The 20,757-nt window shown below is 40.1% G+C and overlaps 1 protein-coding gene across 1 annotated transcript in view; it reads right to left on the bottom strand.

Annotated features, from left to right (window-relative positions):
* Positions 1-2,530: 2,530 nt before the first annotated feature.
* Positions 2,531-20,757, bottom strand: part of AGBL2 (AGBL carboxypeptidase 2) — a 48,775-nt gene continuing 30,548 nt past the window's right edge. Inside the window, exon 15 of the mRNA XM_044438422.1 lies at positions 2,531-2,662. Within this exon, the coding sequence (XP_044294357.1) occupies positions 2,633-2,662 (30 nt within the window). The 3' untranslated portion in view covers positions 2,531-2,632. The remainder of the gene's footprint in view (positions 2,663-20,757) is intronic.

The following is a 20,757-nucleotide window of genomic DNA, read 5'->3' as shown; positions in this document are numbered from 1 at the left end:
ATTTTAAAAACCATGGGACAAATTAAGTATGATCAAGCATTTAACAGAACACATAGTTTGGCCCTCAGGGTGATAAATGAATTAATTGCCTCCTCAATTTCACTAGTATTTTCACATATAAGAGGTTGTTTTGTCAAACCTAGAGTGTAGTAGCCCCTGGAAGGTTGAGAAAGAACTTGTTTCTGTGTGTTGTTTGCTTATCTAAGTAGCTTTTTATATGACAGAACTTTAGAGTTTGAACTGTCTGAAGATCAACTAATCTAGTCCTCTTGGCCAGGATCAAACAGAAACCACACATATCTCCATCTCACCATTCATCCAGCAAAACCTGATTATAATGCGGTAGAAGTAGAGAATACTATTTCAGGATGCCAGTGCAGATTTTTCTGATATTCCTACATGGAGGATAGGATATTTTTATCAGAGACATGGTGTGTATGGTTAAACACCTCTTCTAGCACTATTACTGTGAGTACAAATCCTTCTGCCCGCACACAAAAACACACATGCAAAGGCTGCATTTCTTTCTTTTTAAGTCCAGAGATTGGGATGCTTACAGATGGAGCGCTCTTAATGTTAGCAGCCAAATGATGATGTGCAACTATTCTACCCTTCCCTCTTTAACAGATATTCCATGCCAAAAAAAGACAAAAGAAACAATGGAGAAACCTGGCAGTATTACCTCTGGAACACACCTTACAACATTTTCTGAATTTGATGCACACGTGGACGCACACTCAGTCACAAGTCTCTCAAATCTCATTTGGCCACCAAACACACTTTTATATAATTTCTTTAGAGCCAAATGAGAAGATCAAATTAACGTCTTCTGCAGAAGTAGAAGCCAAGAAGTAGGAAAAAAGCCCTTTTATGTTAGGTAACAACACACCCTTCAGAAATTCAGTGAAATTACAGGAATTATAATGGCTTTTTGTCAAATGTCAGTAACCTGTCTAGAGCAAGGGTTACTTTACACAATATAATTTTTATTATTTATTATTTATTTATTTGGAGTTTTTCTATGCCGTCCCATTCGCATAAGCCTCGGGACAGCTTCCATACAATAAATAAATACAGTATAGCACAGTGTACTTATAATAAACATATAAATAATAAACATAAAATCTAGATTCACCCTGGCTCTAGAATGAAAACCAATAAATACTATTAAAAGTTGTTAAAATATAGTTTGAATAAAAAGGTCTTGGCCTGGCGCCGAAAAACAAGTAACGACGGCAAATAAGAATTTTTCTTATTCTGCAATATTTTCAATTGAGGAAAATTAGTTTACCTTAATATGGGAAGTGCAGCCCAAGAATTTTTCACATTAGAAGCATATACATATGAGACATCTAATGTGTAAAGAAGATCCCATATCCACAGCCTCAGCATGCAAAGGGGATTCACACTGCATTTGGTATGTTGTCTTGCACAGATATTATCTCTATGTTAGTAAACTAAGTAAAAAGCTTGTAAGTGAAAAGCCCCCTGTGCAATTTCAATAAACCCAGGAGTTCTGAAGCAGTAATACCTGTACCGTTTCACTCCAGGAGAGGATGATGGAATAGAGGCACCTGTAGAAAAGGAAAAATAATAATACATGTGAACCATAAATGCCGAAGTATAAATACCTACCTATTTGCCTCATTCTCCCTATAAATATAACAAACTCATAGAACATTCTCTTTTTATTTTATTTTATTTTGCTAACAACAAAGATGATAATGGGTTGGTTTGCATGTAAAGGCAACCCAGTTTTCTTTTTAAACCCTGAGTTGTTGTGAATGAGACAGTGTGCTAGTCCTTGCAGCGTAATTGCTTCCACTTGGCTTTTCCTGCTAGTGGCAGCAACTAAATGTTCTGTCCCTGGATTGTATGAGCATGATATCCTAACTCAAAGCTCTGCATGTCTCTCTTCACACTGGCTTGTCAGGGGATAGGTGTGAAGCCAGAAACCTAGATTCAGATGTCACAATGAACAACCCAATGATGGAGCATTCTTGGATTGTTCAGCAGGAGGAGCCAAACACAAGTAATCAAGCTGTGGAAATTAGCATACTAAGCTGGGAAAAACTGAATGTTGTCAAGTGCAAACCCTTCCAGTTTGTTTGCAATGGACTGCATTTTGCATTTATACCACTTGAGAAACCCTGACAGACATTACTTCTTCCAGCCAGATGAGTTATAGTACTACCAGTAAAAAAACATTGCGCAGCTCTTTTTTTATGGGAAAACAGAGGATGACTGCACAGAGAAGGGAGCATTGTCTGCCCCCCACGCCTAGTAAAATAAAAGCCTCATCTGGAAATACACTCACAATTGCGTCCTGCTCTGCACTTCAATTTATCTTCTTTATTTGGAAGAATTCTCTTATTAGAATCACTCATTCCTAGGGCTCATATCATCCCTAAATCCCACAAAATCCCTAAATCCTAAATTTGCCAGTCTCTCAGTACACTTAGCTCTTCCATACCTGCATTCTGCTTCCCACGAATTTCTCCACTGGAGTACATATGAAAGGGAGGTGGATGCTGTTTAATGGGTGATCTTATGAGGCTGTGTCGCTGCTTTGACGGTGGAATTGTAGTTATGAAGATGGGCTGAGGATCCTTGATCTTGATCTCACATTCAGTTAAAGGGATACTCTGTTTATCTGGGAGAACTTTTACAAAGAGACACAGGTAAGATAGAGGAATTCAAAGGGTCTCTAAAATACCCTTTTCTGCAGTCAGAAAGCCTGCTTCTTGAATATATTGCAAGTGAAATGGGTGGTCAAAAATAGTCACTGGTTCAATCCATGGAACAAGGATATTTGAAAGATCCTGGAAAGTATTAACAATGTTCTTGCTTATTGTTCCTGTCTACTCTTAACATGGGGCTGCGATGGGTCGGACGCGACTTTGCAACAACAACAATGTTCCACTGTTATTTTGGTTGGTGAATTAGTTGGTTTTGTGATTTTTAATGGCAGTTTTAAAGGTTTTATATTATTCAGTGCTGCTGCCATTTTATGAATTTATGCTAGATATTTGATATAAACTATGCCTTACTAGGTTTAATGTTCCCTTTCTTTTTTGACCTTATGTTATATTTTATTTATTTTTCCTATTATCTGGCTTTCTTAGTTATAGTGGTTGGTTGATTGATTTATTTATGATCATCATTGGTTTTATTGTAAATTGTAAGTTTTATTGTACTGTTGTATTGATTATGTTATAAGCCACCCAGAGAGCCTTATGGCTAACAGGGAGGCATATAAACCGAATAAATAAATGAATAAAGTTCACAGAAGGCAATTCCACATTTTCCTAGTTCTCATTTTTCAAATACGAAGAGTTACATTTCATAAAATACTCAATATTACACTCAACTTTTAAGAATAAATAGAAAACTGGATCTTCCACCAAAAGATCATGATGTGTACTTCAGCTCTGCAATATCTTTCTAGGGAATAAAGCTATTGTCTTGCCAGTTTATAATAAAACTGAGATCATGTACCATATCCATGGGCCTTTTGAGTCCCAGCCTGGCTTGTGGTCATAACAGTTCATAGAGATTCAAACTGTATCTTGGAAAACCTGAAATAACTTCCCCGCCTCTCACCCAGCATAACCTATACTGCTATTTCATGTATGCTATGTTTTTGTGTGGCTGTTTTAAATACCTAATGAAAAAGTCCCATAATTAGTAGCACACTCCAGTTCTGTTCCAGTAACTGGAGCATGTAGAAACTGATTTAAACATTTTATTTATAGTGCATGAAATAATGATGCATGGCGTTCTTAAAAGTGTGTGGGCCTGTAAGAAGACATAAAAGGTTTCCCTTAGAAATGAAACTGACTAAACTAGTACCGCATGGCAATGCAGTCTTGCCATGTTTATCATTTAATCTGTATTGGGCATACAGATGCAAACTGGCAATTAGGAAAAAGACACAAACCTTCTGCTCTCCTCATATTTGTACACATATCAATCAGTTGAAGATGGATCAGCTGTTTCATAGGTGCAGAGCTCCTTTTTGAGGCAATCACAAACAGTATAACACATGCTTATATGCACAGAGGCTGCGTTCAAACATAACTGGGAACAGCAAAGGCATACTTTGTCATTCTATATGAACCCTGCATCCATGGTAAAGCATGGCACGTTTGGTTTCCAGGAACCCACTCCAAGAAGGAACTGTTTGTTGTAAGGTTTCCATGCTTTACCATGGCTTGTTATATGTGACCCCAGCCAAAATGTTTCCATGCAGTTTCCACATGTCTGCAATAGAGTTTGGCAGCAAGAGCAGCCACAGCTACACTGGATGCTCCAGCCTGCATCTTCTGCTGTCCTATTCTGCCTAGGAACTGCAGTGGTGGAGGCTGCTGTGTTCTGCTTGGCTGCTCTGCACAATTATTTTTCTGCTCCCTTTCTGATGCCCAGTGACAGCTTTTGGTAGCTCAGTAGGAGGAGCAGGTCATTGCACCTCACTGTCTCCAGCAGCAGCAGCCTTGGTGATGGGCATGCTGGGTGCTCCTATCTGGCTGTTGTCTCTTGCTGGAGTAATACTTGGAAAGGGCTGTTTTTGTCCCAAGGGAGCCAGTGGTCTTCTCATGAGAGGACTGCCTTAGACATAAGGAGCATATGGGCTGTTTGTGTGCATTGCCATCAAGGCAATTGCCCCAAGAAGCCCATGTCTCCTGCTCTGCCTTCTCCACTCCTATTCTGTCCCTGAAACTCTCAACAAGCCCTGTTGTCCCTCCTGTCCTAACAGTCTGCCAGAAGACTTTTCTGGGCAGATGCCCAAATGGACACAGTCAGGAAAGTCTGCCCAGCATCCCTCACAGGGGTCCCTGCACTGATGCTCTTTGTGCCTGGCTAGAGGGGGAAGGGGGCTCCCTCTACTGTGCGTGAGTCCTGTGCACAGCGAGGCATGGACACATGTGCAGCTAAGGAGTGGGGAGAGGTATAAAGGGGTGTGTGCTTGCATGTTGGCAGAGAGCAGGGCAGAACAGCCCAGGGAAGTGCTCCTGAAGTGCCCCTCTAGAGCAATAGGCTACTCTAGTGAGTAGGTATTGCTTCACTAAGTAGCAGAAAACAAAAATAAAAAAGACAGCTATTGGTGGACATGCCCAGGGAAGCATGTAGGCTGGTGAGGTAGGGAGAAGCAGTGTACCCTGGGAATGATTTTGAGCCAAGGAAGCTGATGAGATACCAGTTGCTATTTGGAGAGATGAAGGACAAGCATGGAAATCATGCATGCTTAGAAACTATGTTCATGTGTGAACCCAGGACACAAAGACCATGCTGTGCAGTTACCTTGTGGCATTGCACAGAGTGATGTGTAAATATAGCCAGAGAGAAATACAACACACAATTTTATACAGTGTGTGCCAGGATAAATTTCTCACCTTGATACTTATCTAGGTTTTCTCTTTGTAAAAATGAAGCAAGTGAATCCTCTAGGTCTCGGCCCTGTATAAAAAAGTATGTAGATGATAATTTTGTCTCTGCTTTTACTACAGTGTTTACATATTTGCTGTTATACCCATGCATACTATTATGATCCAGGTGCACTTCATAACTGGTTGGACTTTTCCTTTTAGATCACATATGCATGGTAATTATGTCAAGTTTTGGGAACTTGTTTTCAAATAAGTTGATTTTATATTATTATTACTATTGAAATGCAGTGAATAATAAATTTTAAAGTGGCAAATTTGTGACTCCAACCTACATGTTTAAGGAAGTCCTATATAAATAGACAAATGTAACTATATACCAGCTGTGCTGAGACCTGGTTTGAGAAACCCAGGCACCATCATACTGCATTCTGGATTGCAGTAGGGCTATTTCACCTCTACCACCTACCATTCGTTGCTTGGGGTGAGGGCCTTCCAGACACAGGTGCCTTCTAACTATCAGAAGGTATTATGCAGCTATTCTGCCTTTTCTTTCTTAACATATTTTCCATGGTTAAAAAAAAGTGAGAAACAGTGAGAAAACACGGATGGATTAGAAATGGAAGGTGCTGTCATCTAGAAATCCCAAAACATTCAGTAAGTCAAGGTGATTGCACATCACAAGCCCGAAAGCTGGTCCGGAAGCACCCTAAGTATCCATAGACTGTAAACAAGTGGTTAGGCAGGACTTCATTGAATGAGATCAAAACCCCTTACATTTCCTGGCACAAGCAGGTATTTCTCAAAAGTTTGAGAAATATCAGGCCACAGACACATAAACAAGCAGAGAATATATGGAAAGGATTATATGGAAAGGATAGTTACTTACTACATTTGACTATGAATGAAAAGCTGAAAAAGCAAATTACAGAATTCTTGAGCAAACTGGAATCGGACTAAGACACACCAATGCTCTCAGTCTCCTATTGACAAGTAAAGCCAGTCAAACTATATAGAATTACACAATTAGGGATAAATTATCAACTCATGGAAAAGACCTTTAGCATTTTTAAAAGAAACAAATACAATTAGGAATGGAATTATTACCTCACAGACAGGTAACTTGTAGACAATTTTGTTTGAGATACGAAATCTTATTTCCTACAGAGAAAGTACTTAATTAAACATGAAGCTCTACTTGGCACCAAGCTGCATTTTCCTATTGTTCAAATATACATTTAAAATGCAACTGAGTGAAAATAATAAAACTACAATCTATTTTGTGGATGAAGGTATTCAATTATTAATAATTTACAAAAGAACTATAATTAATGCAATCAGAAACTATATCTGTAAGGTTATAAACTTATTTCTGAGTAAAATGTATAGGAGGGTGCCATAACTATGCCACACAGCTACTAGATTTCACTTTTATCAAAATTTGTGAGGGGCACATATCTTCAAAGCTAAGAAAATTTTTTGTGGACTTTAAAAAATTGACAGTCCCTTCTGACACAGACCTTGGGTGCTTATAGACAGAGGGCTCCTAGCACTACAGATTAGAAAACAATGTGCAACTATTCTCTTTTTTGGCAGTAAGAAAAAAGTCGAGGAAAATGATGGCAACTACAGAAGGCTTACAAGTTGCAGAAAATGATGTCTAGATGACCCATAACATTCTGTGAATTGGATAAAGCCACTGCATTGTCTGGAAGCACCCTTTACTTCCAGAAACTCCACTAGATATATGAGATACCAAAAAAATGAGGTCTCTTTTAGATACACATAAGATAGCCTCACCCAGGCAGGGGTCCCTACTATGGCACTTGTGGGGACCTCTACTGATGCCCACAAAGCTCTCCATGCTGTGCCTCATTCAAAATGTATTTTTTACAGAGTAAAAAAATTGAAAAAATGTTAGGACACCAGGTTTTTTCTTATTTCTGAACTTGCTGATCATCAGTCATTCAACAAACAGGAAAAAAATGTGCTTCCTAACCCCACTGTCCACATAGAGCTTTTGTCTTTCCATTCACAGCTTCTAGCTTCTTCTATCATTCCCTTCCTAACCCTTAATTTTATTCTCTCTTACTCATGCTATTATCTTGCCATTTGTCTTTCTGCCTGTAGCCTTGTTATTCTGCCACCCCCACATAGCACCCCCACCCCCACTTCTGACTAGCCAGGTCCCCAGGCCAGCCATGATGTGACTAGCCACATTCCTTCTGGTGGTGCCTACAGCACTTTCTCAAATGCCCAAATGTACCCACAGGTACAAAGGGCAGGGAACCCCTGTTATAAGCTAATTGTAAAATAACTTAAACTTCTTTTTATGCAATGTAGCCAAAACAAGAGAATTAAGCATTTTAAAGGCAAGTTTTAAAATGGAGGATTGCTTATTTGCATAATATATTGGGTCATATCAGAAGAATGTGCATCCAGGTGTTGCTCACCAAATACTTCCACTCTGTATTTTGTTTTTTTCACTAATTAACGAAACAAGTGCTCTCCAGCTCTGGTAACTACTAAGACTGCCTTTGTGTTTTTACAAGGTTTTGTTTCAGTTTAATTCTACTGCTTCTGATGATAAATAAATGTACAATAAAAAACTAATCCTAATTACCTTGAAACTACTACTTATCATTCAGAATGGATTCTGATACTTACCTGAAAGCTCTCTTCAATAGCCTCCTTAAGATGTACCTCATATGTATTTTTTTCTTAGATAAATGTGTGAGGGGAAGAGTATAACTTCATACATAAATCTTTTTTATATATGTACACATGTTGGAAAGCTGTGATCTACTTCTTGAGTTGACCTTATATAGATATTACACTAGAATTAATTTTAGATTTTTTAAATCCTTGTATTATTACCCTATGCAATGAGATTAGTGTGTCTTCCATTGTAAGGGATCCTTCCCCAGCTGCTCTCTATAGACTTGCTTTCTAGGAAAACCCAAATAAATTTATTATAGACTAGAGCACATTTTTGCAATTCAGAGAGGTGGCAGCATTTTGATGGAATTAGTTGCTACTGGATGTGTTTCTGCATGGTATGCTAACATTTTTGCTAAGTTGTTTAGCCTCCATCTTGGAAAATGGCCACCAATTTTCACACTTTTAATTACCATGCACAATACAGCAAAGCTGTCCATTTTTCATACAAATACATTGTACCTATCTTCAAAATTATTACTGTGAGCTTTACATTTTAAAATTTGGTCGATAGACAAAAAAAGTAACAGTGTTTTTTCTGTGATGCAATTATTACTATTTTATAAATGTATTAAATTAAAAGCCCACAAACTGAAATCCTTAATGGATTCCAAGTAGGAAACTTTGCTGTTCATATAAGGGTTTCATTTGGATTGATACAGATCGGGCCCAAGAATGGCTTAATGGAACTGGAAAAAGAGGTTGGAGACACAGAGAGCATAACAGCTTTGAGCTTATGGGCACTTCCAAATTGACCCTTAGTTGCCTTATTGCAGCAATGTGTGGAGCCACTGCACCTAAATGGGAATAGTTACCGCTGGCATACGGCCTCTTTCTCATGTCCACTCTCTCCAATACACACATACCATTCAGTCTTGGACTCACATTCTTCTCAGTCTTCTCCACCCACATTGACCCACACATATCATAAGGGGAGGATTTTCATTCTGTTTATGACATGCTGAGCTGTGCCCTAAGTGCAACACAGAGAGGATAAAAATGGCTTTGTTCTCAGCTTTTCTGAGTGGCTATGAAAATGCTCTGGAAGCAAGCTTGTACACCAATTCTTGTCATTCTAAGCCCATAAGACAAGGAATGGAAACTTGAAAATGAAGAATAGAAATAAGTGCTGATAACAATCCTGCAAAGATACCGTATTTTTCCATGTATAAGATGCTACTTTTTCTTAAAAACATTTACTTAAAAATGAAGGTGCATCTTATACACGGGGAGTCGTGGGTGCACTGGTGGGGGGAGACCGGTGCACAAGAGGGGGGCGGCGAGCGCGGGTGGGGGGGGCAGCAGCTTGTTTGCTGGAGATTGGTAGGAAAAGTGGGGGGTGTCCTATACATGGGGACGTCTTATAGATGGAAAAATATGGTATTACCCTTTGCAGAAGCAAGATTGGGTTTTAAAATGTCAGTCCTGAATTTTCATGCTTAAGTTTCAAGATTTAGTACTGTGGAAGGCTGCAGAAATTAGCTAAAGTAGCTAAATATTGCTACTTTGTTTTTATTTTTCTATTTATGAAAAATGCTAAGGTAAAATGAGAGAAGGAAGGTGAGGAGTTGAGTGACTGATAGGTCTAATCAAAAGGAACACTTTACCAAGGACTCTGCAATCACTGAATTTAAGCAAATGGCTATGAGTCTAATACCTGTTACTCCTTTGCTCCACCAGCTATTTCTTTCTTAGCAAAAAACAGTAATAGGCTGAGGTGTGTAACAGGTGTGAGATAAATTGTTTGTAGCTGGCTTCCATACTATGTAACCCTTTCTGTTTTCTTATCATCCTTTCATAGTGTCAACCAATCTTCCTCATTCTAATTTCTCAGTCCTTTTCTTTTCCTTTCTGTCTTTCCACTCTTCTCTTGGAAGTTTTATTTGTTCTTGCTGTTCTGTAAGTCTCTCTCAGAATTAGTTCTATAGGCAGTGTTGCTTACTTTGCCCCATTCTCCTCCTCTCACGTCTGTGTTGGCCTTAATACAATAGGTTTTCTTTTGAATCAAGTCTCTTCCCACTTCCAAAGCAACTTTGATGGTGCCTAGTACCAAAATCCCTGCACCTATCCTTCTGTAATTTGGCAGGTTTCTTATCAAGGCCTGCCTTCTACAGTGATTGCTGTCTTCATAGGAACTGCATACCAAACAATAGGAAAGATTAGGGGTTTCTTATTAATTGTCCCCAAAGTGTAATTACTCCAATTACACACACACACACACACACACACACACACACACAACCTGGATCTCTCTTCGTGAAAACTGGCAGGCTTTATCCACACAGAAGATTCAGTTAAGCTGGCAAGGCTAATTGTCAAAAATATTTTTTGTCATTAATCAAAATGAAAGGCATCACCAGAACAGAGTTTAAAAATAACAACAAATATTAAAGAAACTAAGCACCAAACCCTCTATTTCTCTGACATTTGGCAGGCATCATCCTCAGAAGGGTCTACTATGTCTGCAAACTTCATCCAATTAATTAAAACAGTAAAAAAAATGTGGATTTCTCATTGTAGTCCATGGGAGATACCAAGCTTTGGGTGTCCAAGCCTTGTTTCAGGTTTAGAGTTAAGTGGAACTGAACTGGGCAATCTCCAAATTGATCTGAGCTTAATCAGGCTATTTTCCATAGCACTAAATTAGGGTCTGAACAAAATTACACTTACTGTGAATTATATGTAAGCTTGGGGACAGTACATGTGTTAATACATCAAGGGACTGCTCTCTAACTTCTGATCAAATATATGCTGATCAATTTCTAGTTGTACAAAAATGTACCCCGGAGAATAATAAAGTTCCTGTTAACTGGAATGGCACCATATCTGAAAACTTTGTTTTATGTACTGATATCTTAATACTGTGAGTCAAATACATTTTTGCAGGAAAATGTTGTACCATCCAAACCTGTATTATTGTATATTTGAATGATCACATCCCTCTGAAAGGGATATTAGAAATTTTGGGAGTGTAGGCTGCAATTTTGTAATAATGTAGACTTCCTTGCTGAAAATGCAGAAAGATGATCAAGGTGATACTCTGTATTATGTTTAGCGCCCAGTGAAAACGTTTTTATTTTTCCAGTATTTTAACAGTCAACGGTCTACTTTTAAACTTTAGTTTTATAATCGCATGTACTACTACTATACCAATTTGGTTGCAATCGCTATGATTTTGTCATCTTATGTTAATTCCTCTCACCTCTCTTTCTTGTGTGTTTTTAACTTTTTTTAACCACCCTGAGAGCCTCAGTTATGGGGTAGTATTAAAATGCAATGAATAAATATTTTTCAGGAGAGCAGTGAGACACTGGGAAATTTGGTAATCGACCTTTTTTATTTTAGTATATGTTTTCCATCAATAGATACCAGATTACTACTGATTCCTCAAAAATGCCATCAAATGCCATTCTAAAAGCCTTTTTGGATTTTGAACCAATCTATTAGCTACTCAGGCTTTCTAGTCCACTTGGCAGTAACATTTCACTGCTTTTATATTCTTCTCTAAAAGTGGTCTATTAGAAGCATCACTGTTCATTTAAGCAATGGCCTGAAGCTTCCTCTTTCTTTTATCTTATGAAGCTCATTGGTGTCCAGATACATTGCTATATAATCCTAGGATTTCTTCATTTTAGGTATTCATTTTTTGCCCACTATTCTTGCGTTTTTGCCACACATTAAGAGAACCTTTGGTTCAAACTCTGGACAATTTCTTCTATACTATATGTCATCAGGAGGTGTGGGCTGCGGAATCATCAATACGCTGATGATACCCAGCTTTACCTCTCGTTCTCCACTAATCCAGGTGAGGCAGTGGCTGTGCTGAACCGGTGCTTGGCCGAGGTAAGGGAATGGATGAGGGCCAATAAACTGAAACTCAACCCAGACAAGACGGAGGTCCTGTTGGTTGGCGGATCGGGTTTCGGAGAGGGTGGATTTGACCTGGTCCTGAATGGTGCAACACTCCCTCTTAGGGATAAGGTCCGCAGCTTAGGAGTACTCCTCGACCCGGAGCTTTCTTTGGAAGCTCAGGTGATAGCGGTAGCGAGGAACGCCTTCCTTCAGCTTCGGCTGATTAATCAGCTGCGCCCCTACCTGGAGTACGACTGCCTGGCGACAGTGACACACGCGCTGGTGACTTCCCGCCTAGACTTCTGTAATGCGCTTTACGTGGGGCTTCCCCTGAAGACAGTCCGAACACTTCAATTGGTGCAAAATAGAGCTGCCAGGTTGCTGACGGGGATGGGGCGTTATGCTCACATGACTCCAGTCCTCCGTCAGCTTCACTGGCTTCCCATTGAAGCCCGGGCCCAATTCAAGGTGTTGATTATGACCTACAAAGCCCTAAACGGCTTGGGTCCTGGCTACCTGAACGAGCGCTTACGTCCGTATATGCCCGACCGCCCTTTGAGATCTGCGGGAGAGTTCCTTCTCCGGGAACCCTCCATGAAAGAAATTAGGAGAGTAAGTACCCGGAGGAGGGCTTTCTCTGCGGTGGCGCCCAACCTATGGAATTCACTCCCCAAAGAGGTCCGCCTGGCACCGTCGTTACTGGTTTTTCGGCGCCAGGTAAAGACCTTTTTATTTAAACATCATTTCAATTGTTAAAACATATGATCTGGCCAGGGCAACTTCTTCTTCCTTCTCTTTCTCCTCCTATATTTTTATTTTATACTGATAATTTTAATTTTATTTTTGTAAATCAATGTATTCTTTGTATTTTTATATTTAATGGTAATTTATTATGTACTTTTGTATTTCAATGTATTTTATCATGTTGTAAGCCGCCCCGAGGTTTCGGCAAGGGGCGGCATAGAAATGCTATAATAATAATAATAATAATAATAATAATAATAATAATAATAATAATAATACTTTAAACATTCTTGTCTCTCTCAGAGTAATGTTTGGACTTTAAAGTACTGATCACTTAAACTAAATCCTTTGGGAAACTGAACCCCTCCACCCAAATTAATATTTAGTAGTTTTGATGAAGCATTATGCCCAGTTGTGCCAGAACTTTATGCAATCCCTCTACAGCCTGCACAGTCAACAGATACTGAATCAATGATTCAACACTATATCATTTTAACATTTTCTAAAATATTTCTCAAAAGCATAATCCAAGCAACACCCTATTAAGTCACTTTGTTTACTCAGGGACTACCAGTACCAGGGACTGTCATACTTAAAACTCTTTTTAATTTTGTAAGAAAGGAACGGAACATTTCAGGTGCTTTCAGGCAGACAACTCCTAGCACTACCAATCAAAAGACACTGGGCACCTATTCCATCTTCTCCACTTCATCTAATTTTTTTTGCAGTAAAAGGAAGCAGCAGCCATAGGAAAAGCATGGGAAGTTTACATGTGGAAGATGATGTAACCTAGATCCCCAGGTGATTGCACAAAAAAAACCTCATCTGGAAGCACCCATGGCGAACAGTTAACAGAACTTGATGTTCCACAAACCAACCTGACATATAAAGATTTCTTGATTCACCTGCTTGTTCTTCAGTTCTGAATTGCTGTGTCTCCGTGATCTCTTGGAGAGATTATGATGCTTTCTAGGGCTTGGAGAATTTGTGCTTGCCTAGAGGAATTCAATAAAGAGAGTGTATCTTGGCTCAATCTTAAATCATAGTGAAAGAGAAAAGAATGGATAAGAAGTTGAGCAAGATTTCTTAGTGCAGCCTCATTCCTCCCAGAACAGGAAAAGTAGAGTAGAATCTAGAAATCCAACAGGGAAGGCAACAATATAGAGATAATCAGAGCTCAGTACAAGGTATCTGCTGCACACATTAGAAAGCTGCACAGTCTATGCAGCTACTGGAGTGCATGCTGATGAATGTATCAGTGTAGGCAAACATTTATGACTGCTATCTTGTTACAATCATAAGCAAGGTTCTGGGGGAAATGAATCATAAATGCATTGAAACATTTAGCAGCTGAATATGAGTGTTCCTGTTGGTTTAATGAACCTGGACTATTAGAACGCTCCAAACAAGATGCCTGCTAATTGCTCTTAACATGCTATTCTTATTCTTAAAATAGGAATAGAAATACTTTTTTGTTGGTTAGTCATTAATTAATGAAATCAAAATGGTCCGCCAGCAGTCTATGACAGGGTTCACATAAAAATGGAAGGAAAGTAAGTCATGACTGATTATTTTCCTTCCTCATACCTAAATCCAGCAAGGGTGGATGGCTGAGCTGGTTAAAAACTCTAGTTTTAGGGTTCTCTTCAGATGTCTAGACAACCGGTGCCCAGTGAGAACACTTATGCTACTTAGGCAGCTTACAACAGTTATTTTCCCTCTGTGATCATGCGAACCCACCCTGTGAATAGCATTGTGTCACAGCATTGCTTTGTGTAGGCCTCACAACCTGTTGATGCTGTCAGGCTTGCAATTCAGAAAAAGATAACACAAGGGTGCAACTGTCTTGGCTTTCTCTTCCAACTAGAGAATTAATTAAATAATTAATAATGTGGAAAATGTAATTAGTATGTAATGACAATATATTGTTATTGAATTGTACTGTATTATAGCTCAGCAGAACACATGTGCTTTGCATGTGAAAGGTCCCACATTCAATTTCTAGTGTCTTCAGTTAAATCACGGTTGGGCAAGCTTAAATTCCAAGGACCACATGCCATGTCAGGTGGTAGGCAGGGGCCAGATACATGCACAATGAGACACACATACATAGTTCACATACAAGTGCACATAGAAGCATGGACATCCACATTCACACACTTTACTTGCATACATACAGATTTCATATGCTAATATCATATGCACATCACTTCTTGTGCTGGATGACCCTGTTTATTTTTAACCAGTAATTTAATTAAAGTATTATAGTATTATAGCAATAATAGCAATATAATACTATAATGATGATTTTTGCATTCCAGCGTTATGCTGCTATGACACTGTAATACAATACTGCTGCTATGATACTGTAACAATGAAACTATGACAAAGTAGTTACTGTACATTACTGTACACTGTAACTATGACAATGCTGCTATGACACTGTAATATGATACTGCTGTTGTATTATTTTTAAAAATAGCTATTTTTAACTTACAGCTATTTTAAACTGTATTTAAACTTATTTCTAATTTATTTAAAGTTATTTTTAAATAACTTTCAAGTCACAGAAATTTTAGCAACATGGGCATCATTTTGACTAGAATGGTTTTTAAAAATTAAAAATTACCATGTTATATAATCCAAATTATGGTGTTACAGAGTGATCCCTCTCTTTCATTTAAAAAAACAAGCAAACAAACTTCAGTGCTCAAGAAAATATGAATTTTAAAAATCAAAAGGGTCATAACATGGCACCGACCACAAAGTTCAAAATGAATGTGAACTTAGCTAAGATAAACTCACTTTCTTAAAGTATCACTGCTGATACCAACCCTGTTAAACCTGCTGGTATCATGCTTTTAAAAAGATGGAAGACAACTATTAAAACAGACATGGGAAAAGTGTGGTCCTCCAGATGTTAGTGAACTACAACTCCTATCAGCCCTTGCTAGCACAGTCAATGATGGAAGTTGCAGTCCAACAATATCTGGAGGGCTGCAGGGACCCCATCGCTATACTAAAGAGCTTTACATCCATGAGGACTGTGCTCATCTTTCATTATTCTAAAATGTTGGAAAAATTACAGAGAAAATATAGAATTATCATTACTAGATGAAGATTTCACGTGAATGCTTCATAGAACTAAATGAATGAATCATGGTAATTCTACATGAAATGTCTAGTGAAGAAGCACCATTGGAAGTGCTGCTGCCAGTCAGAGCAAACCGTATTAGGTTAATTAAACATTTTGATTCAATTTAGGGAACAATCATAAGTTCAGTTAGATGCACCAAATAAAATTAGTTCGTGAGGAGAACATAAAATAGTGTGTGCAATTAAAACTTACTGAGCAAACTCCAAATATGTCAGGCAACTGACAGAATGCCATCAACTACTGGGATAGCATCCCATGTCCCACCAAATCTGATGTGGAGGTTGGCGCATAGCTCAAAGCAGATTTTAGGGACACTGGGAAGCTGCAGTGTGGAGAAGATATAAGGTTTACTACATGAGCAGAAGCCCACTCATATGACGCTGGATGGAGCCTATTGTATTATGTATAAAAATATATGCCCTATGTAAAGATGTTCCTGTCATGACCCATTATAATGTACTTTTATACTTTACAAGCATGTAACACAAAGATATGTATTTCCTCAATACAAACAATGCAGGAATAATGCTGAAGAAGACCATAAAATGACATGAGTCAGCAAAATCAAGAATCTAACTCAGTGATGGTGAACCATTGAGAGACCGAGTGCCCAAATTGCAACCCAAAATGCACTTATTTATGACAAGGTGCCAACACTACAATAAAACCTGAAAACTGAGGTTTTAGTGTAGAAAAAACAACTCACACCCAGTGAAAGCAATATATATATATCCTTACCAGTGCACTGAGCAGTCATGCGACAGCTCAGACGAGTAGCAGCTAATGAGTCAGAGTATGTGATTCCATCGCCTGGCACTGCTACTCCATTCCGAGCAAGCGCATGGCCCATACGTGCGCTGTTGCCCAGTGCTCGGCTGCTTGAGCGATGATGCCACAACATGGATTGTCTGACAACACAGGGATTTCTGCATGACTGTTGTGGCTAGTGCACCACAGGTTCAGCATCACGGCCCTAACCCTACATTGGTGCGCTCTCCCAGCCCAAATATAGGGCTAAAATACCATTGAAAAAAACATTCCATATACCTCGGTGTTTAGTCATGCCAACCACATGAAAACGAAGACTGTCTGCAGACAAAGGCTGGCTCCCTTGGCTAGGACATGGAGATGAGCACAACCCCTAGAGTCAGACAATACTGTACTTTAAGGTGAAGGGGAAATTTTAACATTTACCACTGAAAAGAGGATAATTTTGAGTAGCCTTTTCTCCACTGCTAAGAATTAATGACAGGACACATCATTTTTCAAATTCTAACCCTACCCTGGTGCACACCCCTAACCATAATACGGATGAAAATTCCATACAAAAGAGGGAGATTATGAAAAGGACTTCCTCAGGCAGCGTCATCTACACTGCTCATCATTTCTACCCACTCTAAACACATTCCAACCATCAAAATCATGCCAGGACACCTCCTTTTTCTAATCCTAACCCTACCCTGGTGCACAGCCCTAACCCTAATATAGGGTGAAAGTTCCCTACAAAGAGTGTGATTTTGAAAAAGACTTCCATAAGCAGCATTTTCTGCACTGCTCATCATTTCTACACAATCTAAACACATTCAAACCATCAAAATCATGCCAGGACACTTCGTTCTTCTAACCCTAGACCTACCCTGGTGCACACCCCTAACCCTGATATGGGGTGAAAGTTCCATACAAAGAGAGTGATTTTGAAAAGGACTTCCTTGAGCAGCGTTTTCTGCAGTGCTCATCATTTCTGCCCACTCTAATATCATTACAACCATCAAAATCATGCCAGGACAACTCCTTTTTCTAACACTTACCCCTTCTCTGGTCAAAACCCCTAACCGTACTATAGGGTGAAAGTTCTATGGAAACAGTGTGATTTTGAAAAGGACTTCCTTGAGTAGTGTTTTCTGCACTGCTCATCATTTCTGCCAATTCTAAAAACATTCCAACCATCAAAATCATGCCAGGACACCTCCTTTTTCTAACCCTAACGCTACCCTGGTGCACAGCCCTAACCCTAATACAGGGTCAAAGTTCCGTACAAAGAGTGTGATTTTGAAAATGACTTCCTTGAGCAGCGTTTTCTGCAATGCTCATCATTTCTGCCCATTCAAAACACATTCCAAACATCAAAATCATGCCAGGACACCTCGTTTTTCTAACCCTAACCCTACTCTGGTGCACTTCCCTAACCTTAATATAGGGCTAAAGTTGTATTGAAAATACTGTGATTTTGTAAAAGCCTTCTTTGAGTAGCTTTTTCTGCACAGCTCAACATTCCTGCACATTCTAAGCACATTCCAACCATCAAAACCATGCCAGGACACCTCCTTTTTCTAACCCTAACCCTACCCTGGTGCACTTCCCTAGCCTTAATATAGGACTAAAGTTCCATTGACAATATTGTGATTTGGTAAAAGCCTTCCTTGAGTAGCTTTTTGTGCAAAGCTCATCATCTCTGCCCATTCTGAACACATTCCAACCATCAAAACCATGCCAGGACACCTCGTTTTTCTAACCCTAACCTGGTGAAAACCCCTAGCCCTAATATAGGGCTTCAGTTCCACTAAAACTGTGATTTTGTAAAAGCCTTCCTTGAGTAGCTTTTTGTGCACAGCTCATCACCTCTGCCCATTCTGAACACATTCCAACCATCAAAACCATGCCAGGACACCTCGTTTTTCTAACCCTAACCCTAACCTGGTGCACTTCCCTAACCCTAATATAGGGCAGATAGACCAGGCAGGCTTGGACCTCCCGGCTCTCTGTCTGAGGATGTTCACCACATTTCTGAGTTACAACTTTGGTAAATACGCTCAATGGGAGGAGCGGGGGGACCAACCTCACATGTGGGTGGTCCTGTTTGCGCAGCACTGGGTGGGTAAACCGTGGGCGGAAACCTGGTGGGGGGAGCACTGCCTCGACTTTGCCATCTCGGCCACGATGCGGTGCACGGGACCCGAATATCTGAGGGAGCTCTACAGCTTCATCAAGCAGCATAAAGTCCATGCAGAATGGTTTGGTACTAGCCGGGGGGACCTGCGGAGTATCAAATGAGCGGTGTATAGAGAGCTGCTAGAGGTGGCCTATTTCAGACCGCAGGTTGTCAAGAATGCGAGGAGGGAGAACCTCTCTCGATACTTGAGGGAATAGACTTACCCGATAGAATAATTTCACGACAGGAGGGTTCCGTTCCGGCTGTGGGACATCAGGTGGAGGTTGTATCATCAGGTGTATGACCTGCAAGGGACCAGACCCTGGCTTCCCAAGTGGGCACAGGCCTGCCCCAGACTGCAGTATAAGAGCGGGGCTGTCGTGAGCGGGACGGCGCAAAAGGAGACGGTGAGGCACTTTGTCAGCGATTGCCCCGCGGCACATGCCACGTGGAAGGCGGTGTCTGAAGCACTGGACTGGCCGGACCTGGGCTCCCAGGACTGGAAATCGGTTGTGTCTGGCACAGAACCCGGTCCTCCATTGAAGGGACCCAGGAGGAGGGTGCCCAGGAAGGGGCGGTGGAGAGAGACCACGGCTCCCAAGACGTACTGGACTGTACCGTGGTCCATGATTAGGCTGATTAATCTGTACATTCTGTTGGGGCTGTTGCTCCAATGCCACAGAGTGATAAAGACACAAAAGGTGGCTGACGTGGCCGGCTCGGTTAAATTTGTCCAAGAGAAGATTTTTTGGTTGAGCCGCGAGGAAAAAGGGAGGATGCCGCCCAGTCGGTGGAGGAAATTGTGGCCGTGGTTGAGTGGGGCTCATGCCCCGATCACGTAATGTACGTAAACCGCTCATACATGCAAAATGTTGCTGAGACGCATGGCATGAACCTATCAAGGAGAAGTCTGTAGAACGTTCTTTTTGTAAATTTGATTTGTAAAGCTTGGGAATCCTGTAAATGTGTGTACATTTGGCATTTTGATACCTTGTAAATATTGGATGTGTACTTTTCTATTTTTGTAATGTTGCATTTTTTGTGCCTTTTGTAACTTTTGTAGTATGTTTTTATTTAAATAAAAATTTTCAACCTAAAAAAAAAAAATCAACCAAATTTAGGGTTAAAATTCCACTGCAAATAATTTGATTTTGGAAAAGCCTTCCTTGAGTAGCTTTTTCTGCACAGCTCATCATCTTTGCCCATTCTAAACACATTCCAACCATCAAAACCATGCCAGGACACCTCCTTTTTCTAACCCTAACCCTACCTTGGTGCACAACCCTAACCCTACTATAGGGTTAAAGTTCCATGCAAAGGGTGTGATTTTGAAAAGGGCTTCCTTGAGCAGCGTTTTCTGCACTGCTCATCATTTCTGCCCACTCTAAACTTATTCCAACCATCAAAACCATGCCAGGACACCTCCTTTTTCTAACCCTAACCCTACCTTGGTGCACAACCCTAACCCTAATATGGGGTTGAAGTTCCATACAAAGAGTGTGATTTTGAAAAGGGCTTCCTTGAGCAGTGTTTTCTGCACTGCTCTTCATTTCTGCCCACTGTACCATCATTCCAACCATCCAAATCATGCCAGGACCCTCGTTCTTCTAAGCCTAACCCTACCATGGTGCACACCCCTAACCCTAATATGGGGTTAAAGTTCCATACAAAGAGCGTGATTTTGTAAAGGGCTTCCTTGAGCAGCATTTTCTGCCCTGCTCATCATTTCTGCCCTTTCCTAAGTCACTGCAAGCATCAAAAGCATGCCAAGACATAAGTTTTTCTAACACCAACCCTACCCTGGTACACACCCCTAACCCTCATATAGTGTGAATGTTCCATACAAAGAGAGTGATTTTGAAAAGACTTCCTTGAGCAGGTGTTTCTGCTCTGGTCATTATTTCTTCCCATTCTATACTTACTGCAATCGTCAAAATCATGGCAGGGCACAGCTTTTTTCTAACCTTAACCCT

The sequence above is a fragment of the Varanus komodoensis genome, unplaced genomic scaffold, assembly GCF_004798865.1.
Source record: "Varanus komodoensis strain SLA01 unplaced genomic scaffold, ASM479886v1 scaffold32, whole genome shotgun sequence".
NCBI classification, from domain to species: domain Eukaryota; kingdom Metazoa; phylum Chordata; class Lepidosauria; order Squamata; family Varanidae; genus Varanus; species Varanus komodoensis.
This window is presented reverse-complemented; position numbering and strand designations above follow the sequence as displayed.